Genomic DNA, 15497 nt, shown 5'->3' with positions numbered 1-15497 from the left:
CAGCCAGTATTTAATCACAGTATTTAGGAGTGTTCATGTCTGTCTTACTTCTGCTGTCATTTTCCATTTTCCTCCTGATTGTGAAAGTTAATCAATTCTGATTAATTTGCTGCCCAGTAAATAGCGTTGAGCCAATTAGTCCTATTAACCTATGGTTTTATGATGTGTATTGTTTTGGAGAGGCTGTCGTTTCCACCCTCCCAGCACCTTCCAGACAGTGTAAGTGATAACACCTGTACCAGCCAACAGGGAGCCCTCCAGGTCAGTGTAGCTCAGTGTCAGGTCAACACTATAGCTGGCTCTACTGGTCAGCTAAGGCTCAGTGTCAGGTCAACACTATAGCTGGCTCTACTGGTCAGCTAAGACTCAGTGTAGCTCTGTGTCAGGTCAACACTATAGCTGGCTCTACTGGTCAGCTAAGACTCAGTGTAGCTCAGTGTCAGGTCAACACTATAGCTGGCTCTACTGGTCAGCTAAGACTCAGTGTAGCTCAGTGTCAGGTCAACACTATAGCTGGCTCTACTGGTCAGCTAAGACTCAGTGTAGCTCAGTGTCAGGTCAACACTATAGCTGGCTCTACTGGTCAGCTAAGACTCAGTGTAGCTCAGTGTCAGGTCAACACTATAGCTGGCTCTACTGGTCAGCTAAGACTCAGTGTAGCTCAGTGTCAGGTCAACACTATAGCTGGCTCTACTGGTCAGCTAAGACTCAGTGTAGCTCAGTGTCAGGTCAACACTATAGCTGGCTCTACTGGTCAGCTAAGACTCAGTGTAGCTCAGTGTCAGGTCAACACTATAGCTGGCTCTACTGGTCAGCTAAGACTCAGTGTAGCTCAGTGTCAGGTCAACACTATAGCTGGCTCTACTGGTCAGCTAAGACTCAGTGTAGCTCAGTGTCAGGTCAACACTATAGCTGGCTCTACTGGTCAGCTAAGACTCAGTGTAGCTCAGTGTCAGGTCAACACTATAGCTGGCTCTACTGGTCAGCCAAGACTCAGTGTAGCTCAGTGTCAGGTCAACACTATAGCTGGCTCTACTGGTCAGCCAAGACTCAGTGTAGCTCAGTGTCAGGACAACACTATAGCTGGCTCTACTGGTCAGCTAAGGCTCAGTGTCAGGTCAACACTATAGCTGGCTCTACTGGTCAGCTAAGGCTCAGTGTCAGGTCAACACTATAGCTGGCTCTACTGGTCAGCTAAGGCTCAGTGTCAGGTCAACACTATAGCTGGCTCTACTGGTCAGCTAAGGCTCAGTGTCAGGTCAACAGTATAGCTGGCTCTACTGGTCAGCTAAGACTCAGTGTCAGGTCAGCAGTATAGCTGGCTCTACTGGTCAGCTAAGACTCAGTGTAGCTCAGTGTCAGGTCAACACTATAGCTGGCTCTACTGGTCAGCTAAGACTCAGTGTCAGGTCAACAGTATAGCTGGCTCTACTGGTCAGCTAAGACTCAGTGTAGCTCAGTGGCAGGTCAACACTATAGCTGGCTCTACTGGTCAGCTAAGGCTCAGTGTCAGGTCAACACTATAGCTGGCTCTACTGGTCAGCTAAGACTCAGTGTAGATCAGTGTCAGGTCAACAGTATAGCTGGCTCTACTGGTCAGCTAAGACTCAGTGTAGCTCAGTGTCAGGTCAACACTATAGCTGGCTCTACTGGTCAGCTAAGACTCAGTGTAGCTCAGTGTCAGGTCAACACTATAGCTGGCTCTACTGGTCAGCTAAGACTCAGTGTAGCTCAGTGTCAGGTCAACACTATAGCTGGCTCTACTGGTCAGCTAAGACTCAGTGTAGCTCAGTGTCAGGTCAACACTATAGCTGGCTCTACTGGTCAGCTAAGACTCAGTGTAGCTCAGTGTCAGGTCAACACTATAGCTGGCTCTAATGGTCAGCTAAGACTCAGTGTAGCTCAGTGTCAGGTCAACACTATAGCTGGCTCTACTGGTCAGCTAAGGCTCAGTGTCAGGTCAACACTATAGCTGGCTCTAATGGTCAGCTAAGGCTCAGTGTCAGGTCAACACTATAGCTGGCTCTAATGGTCAGCTAAGGCTCAGTGTAGCTCAGTGTCAGGTCAACAGTATAGCTGGCTCTACTGGTCAGCTAAGACTCAGTGTCAGGTCAACACTATAGCTGGCTCTACTGGTCAGCTAAGACTCAGTGTAGCTCAGTGTCAGGTCAACAGTATAGCTGGCTCTACTGGTCAGCTAAGACTCAGTGTAGCTCAGTGTCAGGTCAACAGTATAGCTGTCTCTACTGGTCAGCTAAGACTCAGTGTCAGGTCAACACTATAGCTGGCTCTACTGGTCAGCTAAGACTCAGTGTAGCTCAGTGTCAGGTCAACAGTATAGCTGGCTCTACTGGTCAGCTAAGGCTTAGCTCACCCCACTTGACTCCATTACAGTTGAGCATGTATTAAAGGGATAGTTCTGACTTACCCTTGTGTGTTGATTCATCCAAACAAATGTGGCTGTTTTTTATGGAAATTCCAGAATCTCCAGGCATTTTTTGTTGTTGAAGGTAGTTGGATTGTATCATAACGCCAAAACAGTGAACTCTCCCTTTAATGGAGTGGCTGTCTGTCATTACAGGACTTTGTGGTGAAGATAATGCGTTCCCTGGAGAGCCCGTCCTCTGTCATCAGAGCCAAGGCCTTCCTGGTTCTCCTTCAGGTCCTCTGCAGCAACAGGGACATGCTGCTACTCTGCTGCAACTCCAGGTATAAACAGGTCTACTACACATTCACTCACACACACACACGCACACGCTAGCACACACACCTACACGAAGGAGATGCTGCTGTTTTACGATCCCGTAACCAATTGTGCTATTGTGTATGTTTTTTCGCGTTATTTGTATGTATTTTGTACATAATGTTTCTGCCACCGTGTCTTATGACCGAAAAGAGCTTCTAGATATCAGGACAGTGATTACTCACCCCATACTGGAGGAATACCTTTTATTCAACGAGTCGGACGGGAAGGATTTGCTTCAGACGCCCGACAAGGCCCTCATCCCCGTCATTCGCAGGAGTAAGAGACTGCGGTATAGTGGACGAAGATCCAAGTGCCTTGTTAGGATCCGACTACCTTTACCATTGGTCTTATTAGCCAACGTACAATCAAGCGATAATAAAATAGACGAACTACGATCATGTATATCCTACCAACGGGACATTAAAAACTGTAATATCTTATGTTTCACGAGTCGTGGCTGAATGATGACATGAATAACATATATAAATGTGCAACCAGAGGGGGAACAAACTCTAGACCACCTTTACTCCACACACAGAGATGCGTACAAAGCTCTCCCCATAGTCCCTGTGCCCAAGAACACTAAGGTAACCTGCCTAAATGACTACCAACCCGTAGCACTCACGTCTGTAGCCATGAAGTTCTTTGAAAGGCTGGTCATGGCTCACATCAACACCATTATCCCAGAAACACTAGACCCGCACCAATTTGCATACCAATTTGCATACCGCCCCAACAGATCCACAGATGATCTCTGTTGCACTCCATAATGTCTTTTCACACCTGGACAAAAGGAACACCTATGTGAGAATGCTATTCATTGACTACAACTCAGCATTCAACACCATAGTGCCTTCAAAGCTCATCACTAACCACTTCCCTCTGCAACTGGATCCTGGACTTCCTGATTGGCTGCCCCCAGGTGGTAAGGGTAGGTAACAACACATCTGCCAGGCTGATCCTCCACACGGGGGCCCCTCAGGGGTGCGTGCGCAGTCCCCTCCTGTATTTGCTGTTCACTCATTACTGCATGGCCGCGCACAACTCCAACAACACCATTAAGTTTGCCGATGACACAACAGTGGTAGGCCTGATCACTGACAACGATGAGACAGCCTATAGGAAGGAGGTCTGAGACCTGGCTGTGTGATGCCAGGACAACATCTCCCTCAACATGATCAAGACAAAGGAGATGATTGTGGACTACAGGAAAAAGAGGAACGAGCACGCCCCCATTCTCATTGACGGGGCTGTAGTGGAGCAGGTTGTGAGCTTCAAGTTCCTTGGTGTCCACATCACCAACAAAATAACATGGTCCAAGCACACCAAGACAGTCGTGAAGAGGGCACGACAAAACCAATTCCCCCTCAGGAGACTAAAAAGATTTGGCATGGGTCCTCAGATCCTCAAAAGGTTCTACAGCTACACCATCGAGAGCATTCTGACTGGTTGCATCACTCACTGCCTGGTACGGCAACTGCTCCGCCTCTGACCACGAGGCACTACAGAGGGTAGTGTGTACGACCCAGTACATCACTGGGGCCCAGCTTCCTGCCATCCAGGACCTCTATACCAGGCTGTGTCAGAGGAAGCCCTAAAAATTGTCAAAGACTCCAGCCACCCTAGTCATAGACTGTTCTCTCTGCTACCGCACAGCAAGCGGAACCGGAGTGCCAAGTCTAGGTCCAAGAGGTTTTTAAACAGCTTCTACCCCCAAGCTATAAGACTCCAGCCCCCCCCCTACATGTACCTACATACCTACATGTATATATTACCTCAATTACCTCGACCATCCGGTGCCCCCGCACATTGACTCAGTACTGGTACCCCCTGTATATAGTCTTGCTATTGTTATTTTTCTGCTGCTCTTTAATTGTTACTTTTTAAATTTTATTATTTGTAATTTAATTTATTATATCATTTAATTATATTAATTTTTTCTTGTGTTTTTATTTATATTTTTTATGTATTTAAAAACAAATCTTAACTGCATTGTTGGTTAGTTGATTGTAAGTAAGCATTTCACCTGTTTTATTCGGCACGTGTGACAAATAAAATTTGATTTGATACACACACACACACACACACACACACACACACACACACACACACACACACACACACACACATATTTCTATTTTGGCTTTATAGAGGAAGACTGGAATGTAATAGATGCCTTAAGTCCTCAGCCGAGAACCAATATCAAAGAGCAACGTTGTGTAAAAACAGTTAAATGAGGTCTACCAAATGGTTCAGCAACCGGAGAAATGGTTTTCTCTAATAAATTCCACTGGTTGCTCAAGCAAACGACCATTCTAAACCAATTTATGTCGGGATAACTTTTTTAGGCCTCAGGATTTGAGATAGAAGTCCTTTGATTGGGGAAAAGGGGTGGAATCCTGAATCAAACTCACGAGGGAAGAAGAGATGCTTTTTTCATAAGTGTTGAATGTTGGACAGAAATTCTGTAGTCAGTCACTTGTTCTTACTTTACATAATTGGTGCAGAGTTATTGATTATTTCTGAGTATTTCAGTAGCGCCTTGCTAAAATACTAAATTGTGAAGAAATCAAATGACATATTTAAATACAAAGTTTCATAACAAATGTAGTTGTGAAGGTTTTCAGGGCTAACTTTTGTAAAAAAATAAGTGTATCTTGATATGCATGTGAACCCTACATCATATTTAGAAATGTAAATGAATTGGCCTAGTTGCAGTTTAAACAGGCTAGACTCAGCTAGCCAGCCCTGTCTGTGGACGTCCACGTCTCTTTCTGTCCCTCTCTCCCATCCCTCTCGTCTCTCCCTCTCTCCCATCCCTCTCTCTCTCTCTCTCTCTCTCTCTCTCTCTCTCCCATCCCTCTCGTCTCTCCCTCTCTCCCTCTCATCTCTCCTCTCTCTCTCTCTCTCTCTCTCTCTCTCCCATCCCTCTCGTCTCTCCCTCTCCGTCTTTCCCTCTCGTCTCTCTCTCTCCCTCTCCTTGCCAGCCATGTGATGCTGTTGGCTTCTATTTCTTCCCAGACTCTAACAAGTGTTCCCAGGGCGGTCCCTGTCAGCACTAACCCCCCCACTCTATCTCCTAACGTGAGAACCGTCTGCAGCATGGCGGCACTCACCCAAACACTTCTCTAATTAGCTCCACTGTGGCGCGCAGAGCGCACGGCCCACCACACGCTCCTCATCGTCATGCCTTCTGATAAATCAGCCTAGCGCCCGCGTCCCTGTTGTGGAAATGTCAAGTTTGTTGCTTTGTGTGAAGTGTTTTCAATGGTCGGAGAAGACATGGAGAGACACTTGTAGGCCAAGCCAGGCGCCGCACGGTGACAGCGTTGCAGGGTGAAATATACTCTGAAGAAAAGTTGTCTACATGTCTTTTTATAGCTTGACTGGAAATGTGGAGAAAGTGGTTGGAAGTTTAGTACAAACTGGTACAAGCTCTGTTGGTATTGAGGTCTTTATTTGATCATGTATTTAACCAATGGATGACATGTTAATATCCACTACTGTTTAATTTGAATAGTTTATTTCATGATGTAGCTTGTGATATGCATTGTAAATCAAAAACATTGGTTGGACAAAATGACCTGTGGTGTGTACCACTGGGGCCTGATTGTGTGGAGCTGAGTGGGCAGATTTTCTCATCAGCAGCAGAACAAATGAATGAACACTGCTGAAATTATATTCCCACTGGCCCCCCAGGACTATAACAGGAAGTGGGAAGCCCAAATGTCAGGCTGCCACGCCTATCAATCCCTGTCACTCTGGTTCCAGCTCCCCTTTCGCCCCCGTTCCTCCTGGGATTCCAATTATAGAGCGATGCGTGTCGGCTGTCAGCACCTAACGTCCTGCCCACGACTAAATGTCATTCATAGTGAAAGTCACAGTTCTCTCTCTACTCTACTCTCTATTCTCTCTCTCTATTCTCTCTCTCTATTCTCTCTATACTCTCTCTCTTCTCTCTCTATTCTCTCTATTCTCTCTATACTCTCTCTTCTCTCTCTATATTCTCTCTATTCTCTCTTCTCTCTCTCTATACTCTCTATTCTACTCTCTAATCTCTCTATACTCTCTCTATTCTCTCTTCTCTCTCTATACTCTCTCTATTCTCTCTTCTCTCTCTCTATACTCTCTATTCTACTCTCTAATCTCTCTATACTCTCTCTTCTCTCTCTATACTCTCTCTATTCTCTCTTCTCTCTCTATACTCTCTCTATTCTCTATACTCTCTCTCTTCGCTCTCTCTTCTCTCTCGCTACTATCTCTCTATTCTCTCTCTACTCTCTCTCTCCCTCTCTCTCGCTACTCTCTCTCTCTCTACTAGGGCCCAGCTAGTGATATAGGACTAGTAAAAACCTGGTTCATCCCTACATGCTCTAATAAATAGATGTATTTAAGTCATCTGAATGGCCCTGGATTTTTGATTTCCCCCTCTTGCTTTGGCTTCACCTGGCTGCTGCAGAATTGACTGCTGCCTGCCAGCTGACTGGCACAGCAGGCTCCTATGTACATCCTTACAGTGAAATGATCAGTCGGTAGAATGAGGTGGATTTATTGGTACAAATGGAATGTGTTTGTGTGGAAGGTCTTTGTAGGTCAGAAGTGTATGGGTTAATACCACAGCTGTCTTCCTGTCACACTGGGGAGGTCTTCTCCTTCCAAGGACCAGGAATATACTGTATCACTACAGAGAGATGTAGGCCTATCGCTGCCCCAAGGTGCTTTGCTGTACTGAAATCTGGCACACTGTTTTTTTCATCTGTTAATTTGGTTGTGATTAATATAATATTTTCTGGTGTTTGAAGACCCCATGTTTCTTTTTGCTTTTAAAACAGCTGTATGCCAGTCATATCATGCCAGTGCCAGTTACTTGCTTGGGCTTCTTTCCCCACGCAAGTGTTTCTCTCAATTTTCTCAGTGTTTTTCATCGCTGTCTAATTTGGAAGCCAGGTGTTTTTGGGGAGGGTTGATGGCTGCTGGGTAAACGTCTGTGGATGGAGTATGTTATGCAGACGTGTGTTCTATTGGTGGAAAACAAATTAGGTCTAATTAACACTGCATGTTAATAAGCAAGCGCCCAGGGGCTGTACGTGCGTGTGTCTGTCTGTCTGTCTGTCTGTCTGTCTGTCTGTCTGTCTGTCTGTCTGTCTGTCTGTCTGTCTGTCTGTCTGTCTGTCTGTCTGTCTGTCTGTCTGTCTGTCTGTCTGTCTCGTGTGTGTGTGTGTGTGTGTATCTGTCTCTCTGTGTGTGTGTCTGTGTGTTTTGCAGCTGTATCTGCTAACTGACATGCATACCATCTCTGTCCAGTGGTGTACTGACCTGTAGACACCACATCTGTCTCTCTTTCCAGCGGTGAACTGACCTGTAGACACCACATCTGTCTCTGTCCAGTGGTGTACTGACCTGTAGACATCACATCTGTCTCTGTCCAGTGGTGTACTGACCTGTAGACACCACATCTGTCTCTCTTTCCAGCGGTGAACTGACCTGTAGACACCACATCTGTCTCTGTCCAGTGGTGTACTGACCTGTAGACACCACATCTGTCTCTGTCCAGTGGTGTACTGACCTGTAGACACCACATCTGTCTCTGTCCAGTGGTGTACTGACCTGTAGACATCACATCTGTCTCTGTCCAGTGGTGTACTGACCTGTAGACACCACATCTGTCTCTCTTTCCAGCGGTGAACTGACCTGTAGACACCACATCTGTCTCTGTCCAGTGGTGTACTGACCTGTAGACATCACATCTGTCTCTGTCCAGTGGTGTACTGACCTGTAGACATCACATCTGTCTCTGTCCAGTGGTGTACTGAACTGTAGACACCACATCTGTCTCTGTCCAGTGGTGTACTGACCTGTAGACACCACATCTGTCTCTGTCCAGTGGTGTACTGACCTGTAGACACCACATCTGTCTCTGTCCAGTGGTGTACTGACCTGTAGACATCACATCTGTCTCTGTCCAGTGGTGTACTGACCTGTAGACACCACATCTGTCTCTGTCCAGTGGTGTACTGACCTGTAGACACCACATCTGTCTCTGTCCAGTGGTGTACTGACCTGTAGACATCACATCTGTCTCTGTCCAGTGGTGTACTGACCTGTAGACATCACATCTGTCTCTGTCCAGTGGTGTACTGACCTGTAGACATCACATCTGTCTCTGTCCAGTGGTGTACTGACCTGTAGACATCACATCTGTCTCTGTCCAGTGGTGTACTGACCTGTAGACACCACATCTGTCTCTGTCCAGTGGTGTACTGACCTGTAGACACCACATCTGTCTCTGTCCAGTGGTGTACTGACCTGTAGACACCACATCTGTCTCTGTCCAGTGGTGTACTGACCTGTAGACACCACATCTGTCTCTGTCCAGTGGTGTACTGACCTGTAGACACCACATCTGTCTCTGTCCAGTGGTGTACTGACCTGTAGACACCACATCTGTCTCTGTCCAGTGGTGTACTGTATCCTACTCTGATTGTTTGTTCATGGTTTATTAATGTCATTGTTTGGCAGGGTTCTGTCTCTTCCTTTAGTTATTATCCACTTGCCTGTGAGGGTTGTTCTTGTTTCAACTTGTAGGCTGTGTGTTTGAGTTCAAGAGTCTTGTTGCAGCTTGAGGGCTGTTTTGATGCTCCTCATTGATCTCTGAATCTATTAACCTTTATTTTTAACCCTAATTGTTGTAATGAATATCATTTATTTGCTATAATACGTCTTACTAATTCTGTTTTCAGTGGTTTGTATTGATCCCGGCTCCGTCCGGCTCCAGGGTAGATTGGAGGCTGTAGGTGAATGATAATGTTTTGCAGACTGGTGATGTACATTGAAAGAGACATCAGGCAGGCCACGCCAGGGAAGGAGCTACAAAGCAGCAATGAATACCTGTCAAAATGCCTCCATCTGCTCATCCGTCACGTCGTGCTGCAGCTGCCAGCCATTCTGGGTAAATCAATCACAATAACACAAAAACCACAGCACTAAGAGGAGATGAGGAGAGAGGAGAGGAGGGGAGGGGAGAGGCGGGGAGAGGAGAAGAGGGGAGAGGAGAAGAGGGGAGGGGAGATGAGGGGAGAGGAGGTGAAGTGAAGTGGGGTTGAGGGGAACTTGCATCAATGGCTGGATGGAGCAAGCCAATTTGATTCTCCCTCTTTTTAATTACCTTTCTGATTGAATTTTAAATCACCCAGCCAGGTATTGACCTTTTCCTGATGTTTAATTTGTAAATCAGTGCTGCTAACATGGCACGTCTCCCATCAGGGCCGGAAGCCAGACCCAACTGGTTCAAACCGGTCCAGGCTCATTCTCCTCTAAGATCACTGGGAGGAGAGGAGAGGAGAGGAGAGGAGAGGAGAGGAGAGGAGAGGAGAGGAGAGGAGAGGAGAGGAGAGGAGAGGAGAGGAGAGGAGAGGAGAGGAGAGGAGGGTATGGGGACGGATGGGGAGATCACAGGGAGAGGAGGAGATGAGGAGAGAGGAGAGGAGAGGGGAAGGGGAAGGGTGGGGAGAGGAGACTGAAGGTGAGGAGAGGTGATGAAAAGGGGAGAGGAAAGGGAGGGGTGGGGAGAGAGCACCCTCTCTCTGTCCTCTGTAAATGACATGCTGTCTGTCTGTCACCCCTCCGTACTCTGTAGATGACATGCTGTCTGTCTGTCACCCCTCCGTACTCTGTAAATGACATGCTGTCTGTCTGTCACCCCTCCGTACTCTGTAGATGACATGCTGTCTGTCTGTCACCCCTCCGTACTCTGTAGATGACATGCTGTCTGTCTGTCACCCCTCCGTACTCTGTAGATGACATGCTGTCTGTCTGTCACCCCTCCGTACTCTGTAGATGACATGCTGTCTGTATGTATCTCACCCCTCTCTCCTCTGTCCCCTGTACTGTGTAGATTACATGCTGTCTGTCTGGCTGTCACCCCTCTCTCCTCTGTCCTCTGTACTGTGTAGATGACATGCTGTATGTCTGTCACCCCTCTCTCCTCTGTACTGTGTAGATGACATGCTGTCTGTCTGTCACCCCTCTGTCCTCTGTACTGTGTAGATGACATGCTGTCTGTCTGTCACCCCTCTCTCCGCTGTCCTCTGTACTGTGTAGATGACATGCTATCTGTCTGTCACCCCTCTCTCCTCTGTCCTCTGTACTGTGTAGATGACATGCTATCTGTCTGTCACCCCTCTCTCCTCTGTCCTCTGTACTGTGTAGATGACATGCTATCTGTCTGTCACCCCTCTCTCCTCTGTCCTCTGTACTGTGTAGATGACATGCTATCTGTCTGTCACCCCTCTCTCCTCTGTCCTCTGTACTGTGTAGATGACATGCTGTCCGCGCTGGGCAGTATAGTGGGCAGGAAGCATCCCTCCACTGTTCAGGCCAAGCAGCTGAAACAGAGTGTACCCATGATGACTGTGGTGCTCCACCTCCTCACCTCTCAGGTAACCCTTCCTACTGTACTACGGTATGTCACAAACACTGTCTGTTAGGGCTGGCCACTATACCGTATTCTACCATATACCGCTATTGATGCACGGACCAGTTTGGGTTTTTACTTAAGCAGTAATGCACCTCGGGGGTTTGTGGTATATTGGCCATATACCACAAACCCCTGAGGTACTTTATTGCTATTATAAACTGGTTACAAACGTAATTAGAGCAGTAAAAATACATGTTTTGTCATACCTATGGTATACGGTCTGATATACCATGGCTGTCAGCCAATCGGCATTCAGGGCTCGAACCACCCAGTTTATAATTTACCTTCTATAACGGTATTTGAATGTTTGGTTTGTTAAATGTGATACGCCGTGTGTAACATCCCATTTTTATAGTTTACTTCGCTACTTGAGTCATCTCTCTCCACTCTTTCCATAATGCTTTCCACACAGACCTAGCTACGCCCTGTCACTTAAGGAGCGCATTTGTTGTTCCTCGACCAGGGGACACTTGTGTTCAGTCTGCATGGTCAATGTAGCACATGCAACAATGTTGATGACAATGACACTGTTTTCACCTTGCTTCTTAATATAAATCCACTAGTGTTTTATAATTACACTATTATTTTGTGTTTCTTATATCTGCAAACAGCTCATTTGTATTTTTATTAGCAAGTTGTGCCTAAATTGTGTTAGCCGCTAATGCTAATTACTCTTTAGCTAGCTGGCTAGCTAGCTAGCTGGCTAGCTAGCTAGTGGAGAGGAGATGAGGAGGAGAGAGGAGAAGAGGGTATGGGGACGGATGGGGAGATCACAGGGAGAGTACTGAATCAGAGCAAACGTAATTAACTATACTGCCTGATAATACCAGTGATGGTGTAGACCTAAATCAGCATGTTGTTTGTGCAACAGTATCTTCGAAATCAAAGAGGAATACGTGAAGCATGAATATGTTAGATACATGAAGTAGCTAAGAGAGAACATTAAATGTAGCCAAAGATTATATTGTCCCTTAGGAAACACTTATCAACACTTTGGTTCCTACCCTGTAACAATAACTCCTCCCTGGCACTTTCATTCATTGTCACGTCAAATAACACTGTATTATTATATTCTAACTATATAATTAGAATAATCATGATATTTCCATGATTCCAACGGTTCACCCAACCTTTTTGCTCTAAATTGCAAGCCAAATCACAATTGGAACATTTGGTTAAAAATAAGGCCTAGATTGTTTGCCCATATTGTTCAGCCCTACAGTACGTGAAAGTGTGGAAATGATCTCAAATGAGCGCAGGAAATGCAGAAATTTATGAAAATGCTGAAAATAATTTTCGGTTGAATTGAACAGTATAAACCAATTAGAATGGAGAAAGACCCATTGAAATCACTAAATAGCACTCTGTTCGGCCACCCCCCCTTCTGAACCAACACTTGCATCTTAAGATGAACGCACTAACTGTAAGTCACTCTGGATAAGTGCTTCTGCTAAATGACTCAAATGTAAAAATGTTCAAATAAAGCACATTTACAACTTCTATTATTCAAAACCATAAAATACTTTCATACCGTCCAATTCTTTTAAATGACCATGATATTATATTTTGGTCATATTGCCCAGCCCTACTTTGTGTGTGTGTGTGTGTGTGTGTACAGATCAAGTTCGGTACATGCGTGTGCGTGATTGCGAAATGAGATCACTTGTTTAATAAGATGGGACCTCAGTCAGTTATAATTGATTCACAAGCTAATGGGTCAGGATCTCTGACACTATTGAATAACTCCCAATTGGCTGTTTGAACATCTTCTAGCATCTCTCCATCATAAAACATACAGCACACTGCCTAGAGGCTTCAACGGATGCTTATTGCTACATCTCTGAAAGCCTTCTGCTGTCCACTCCTACCATCTAGAGTCAATGAATCAGGGGCTTAGCTTTAAGAGCTGTGAGTCTCTCTCCTCATCCAAACCAACAGAGATCTTAATCAACTTTATCACAGGCAGAATAGAGCAGGGAACAGAGCCAGAGACCACGGCTCATCTGAGCACTGCCGCAGCTAATTGGATTAGAATGCTGTAGTCGAACACTCTCTCACACACACGCACACACACACACACACACACACACACACACACACACACACACACACACACACACACACACACACACACACACACACACACACACACACACATCATGTACTGTGTGCAGTGAGCGTCAATAACCTTGATACGTAATGGAAGTTTCTTGGTTTTATGCTTACATACAGTATCGGAGCTCCTTGGAGTGGTAAAACTAATGTGGTTGTTTACCAATATGGTTGTGGTTCACTTGGATACCTGTCGGCTGGCCAACACTGAGAGGGTGTCAAATAATAAACCAGGTTAACAAGGAGAAGTTGAAATATTCACACCCCACCTACTGTACATCTGACGTCAAACTGTGTTTTCTATGTTACTGTGGCAAAACAGATTTATATATCAACATCGTAGCTGATGCACTGTTTAAGTTTACATTTAGGCTAAACTTTGAGTCATCTTTTCCAAAGCCATGATTACTAATACATAATATACCCAGAGATGTCATATAAACGTCTAGAAAATGCATTAAAGGTTGTTATTTTCATCCCACTCCGCCTCACAGACAGATTATTGCCAGTTGCCAATAGACATGGTGGGGAAATTGGATTTAGTGGTGACTGTCTCAATTGAGCAGAAATGATTAATATGACTAAATCCTAATGAGAGAGATGCTTGTCAACAAGCAGCCTGCTGGATGAAACCATGCACTGATTAAATATCGCTCCTCCATTTCCCCTGCCATTCTTCATGGAGACTAGAGCCGTATAATTAGAAAAGTAATAACTTGTCACTCTCATAGACCCCCCCCCCACTGCCAATGCCTCATTTTACAAGGTGAAGCATTTAGTAGTCTGTTAAATGGGGTTACTGTGTTATTTATCTGTGATGTGACAGATAGCTGCCCCTAATAGCGCTGGTCCTTGCCATGCGTGGTTAATAACATGATGGTATTATAACTAACTGTAGCTGGTCTCTGATGTGAGTCTGGTCTAACTGATGATATTATAACTGTAGCTGGTCTCTGATGTGAGTCTGGTCTAACTGATGATATTATAACTGTAGCTGGTCTCTGATGTGAGTCTGGTCTAACTGATGATATTATAACTGTAGCTGGTCTCTGATGTGAGTCTGGTCTAACTGATGATATTATAACTGTAGCTGGTCTCTGATGTGAGTCTGGTCTAACTGATGATATTATAACTGTAGCTGGTCTCTGATGTGAGTCTGGTCTAACTGATGATATTATAACTGTAGCTGGTCTCTGATGTGAGTCTGGTCTAACTGATGATATTATAACTGTAGCTGGTCTCTGATGTGAGTCTGGTCTAACTGATGATATTATAACTGTAGCTGGTCTATGATGTTAGTCTGGTCTAACTGATGATATTAGAACTGTAGCTGGTCTCTGATGTGAGTCTGGTCTAACTGATGATATTATAACTGTAGCTGGTCTCTGATGTGAGTCTGGTCTAACTGATGATATTATAACTGTAGCTGGTCTATGATGTTAGTCTGGTCTAACTGATGATATTAGAACTGTAGCTGGTCTCTGATGTGAGTCTGGTCTAACTGATGATATTATAACTGTAGCTGGTCTCTGATGTGAGTCTGGTCTTACTGATGATATTATAACTGTAGCTGGTCTCTGATGTGAGTCTGGTCTAACTGATGATATTATAACTGTAGCTGGTCTCTGATGTGAGTCTGGTCTTACTGATGATATTATAACTGTAGCTGGTCTCTGATGTGAGTCTGGTCTAACTGATGATATTATAACTGTAGCTGGTCTCTGATGTGAGTCTGGTCTAACTGATGATATTATAACTGTAGCTGGTCTCTGATGTGAGTCTGGTCTAACTGATGATATTATAACTGTAGCTGGTCTCTGATGTGAGTCTGGTCTAACTGATGATATTATAACTGTAGCTGGTCTCTGATGTGAGTCTGGTCTAACTGATGATATTATAACTGTAGCTGGTCTCTGATGTGAGTCTGGTCTAACTGATGATATTATAACTGTAGCTGGTCTCTGATGTGAGTCTGGTCTAACTGATGATATTATAACTGTAGCTGGTCTCTGATGTGAGTCTGGTCTAACTGATGATATTATAACTGTAGCTGGTCTCTGATGTGAGTCTGGTCTAACTGATGATATTATAACTGTAGCTGGTCTCTGATGTGAGTCTGGTCTAACTGATGATATTATAACTGTAGCTGGTCTCTGATGTGAG

General features: G+C 45.2%; 1 protein-coding gene across 1 annotated transcript in view; it reads left to right on the top strand.

The window, feature by feature from the left end:
- Positions 1-15497, top strand: part of LOC106595924 (serine/threonine-protein kinase ULK4) — a 185734-nt gene that overhangs the window by 53052 nt on the left and 117185 nt on the right. Inside the window, exons 22-24 of the mRNA XM_045697923.1 lie at positions 2582-2709; positions 9562-9695; positions 11063-11184. Coding sequence (XP_045553879.1) covers positions 2582-2709; positions 9562-9695; positions 11063-11184 — 384 coding nt within the window. The remainder of the gene's footprint in view (positions 1-2581; positions 2710-9561; positions 9696-11062; positions 11185-15497) is intronic.

This window comes from Salmo salar, chromosome ssa02 (assembly GCF_905237065.1).
Source record: "Salmo salar chromosome ssa02, Ssal_v3.1, whole genome shotgun sequence".
Taxonomy (NCBI): Eukaryota; Metazoa; Chordata; class Actinopteri; order Salmoniformes; family Salmonidae; genus Salmo; species Salmo salar.
The sequence above is the reverse complement of the archived record's forward strand: the minus strand, read 5'-3'. Positions and strand labels throughout refer to the sequence as shown.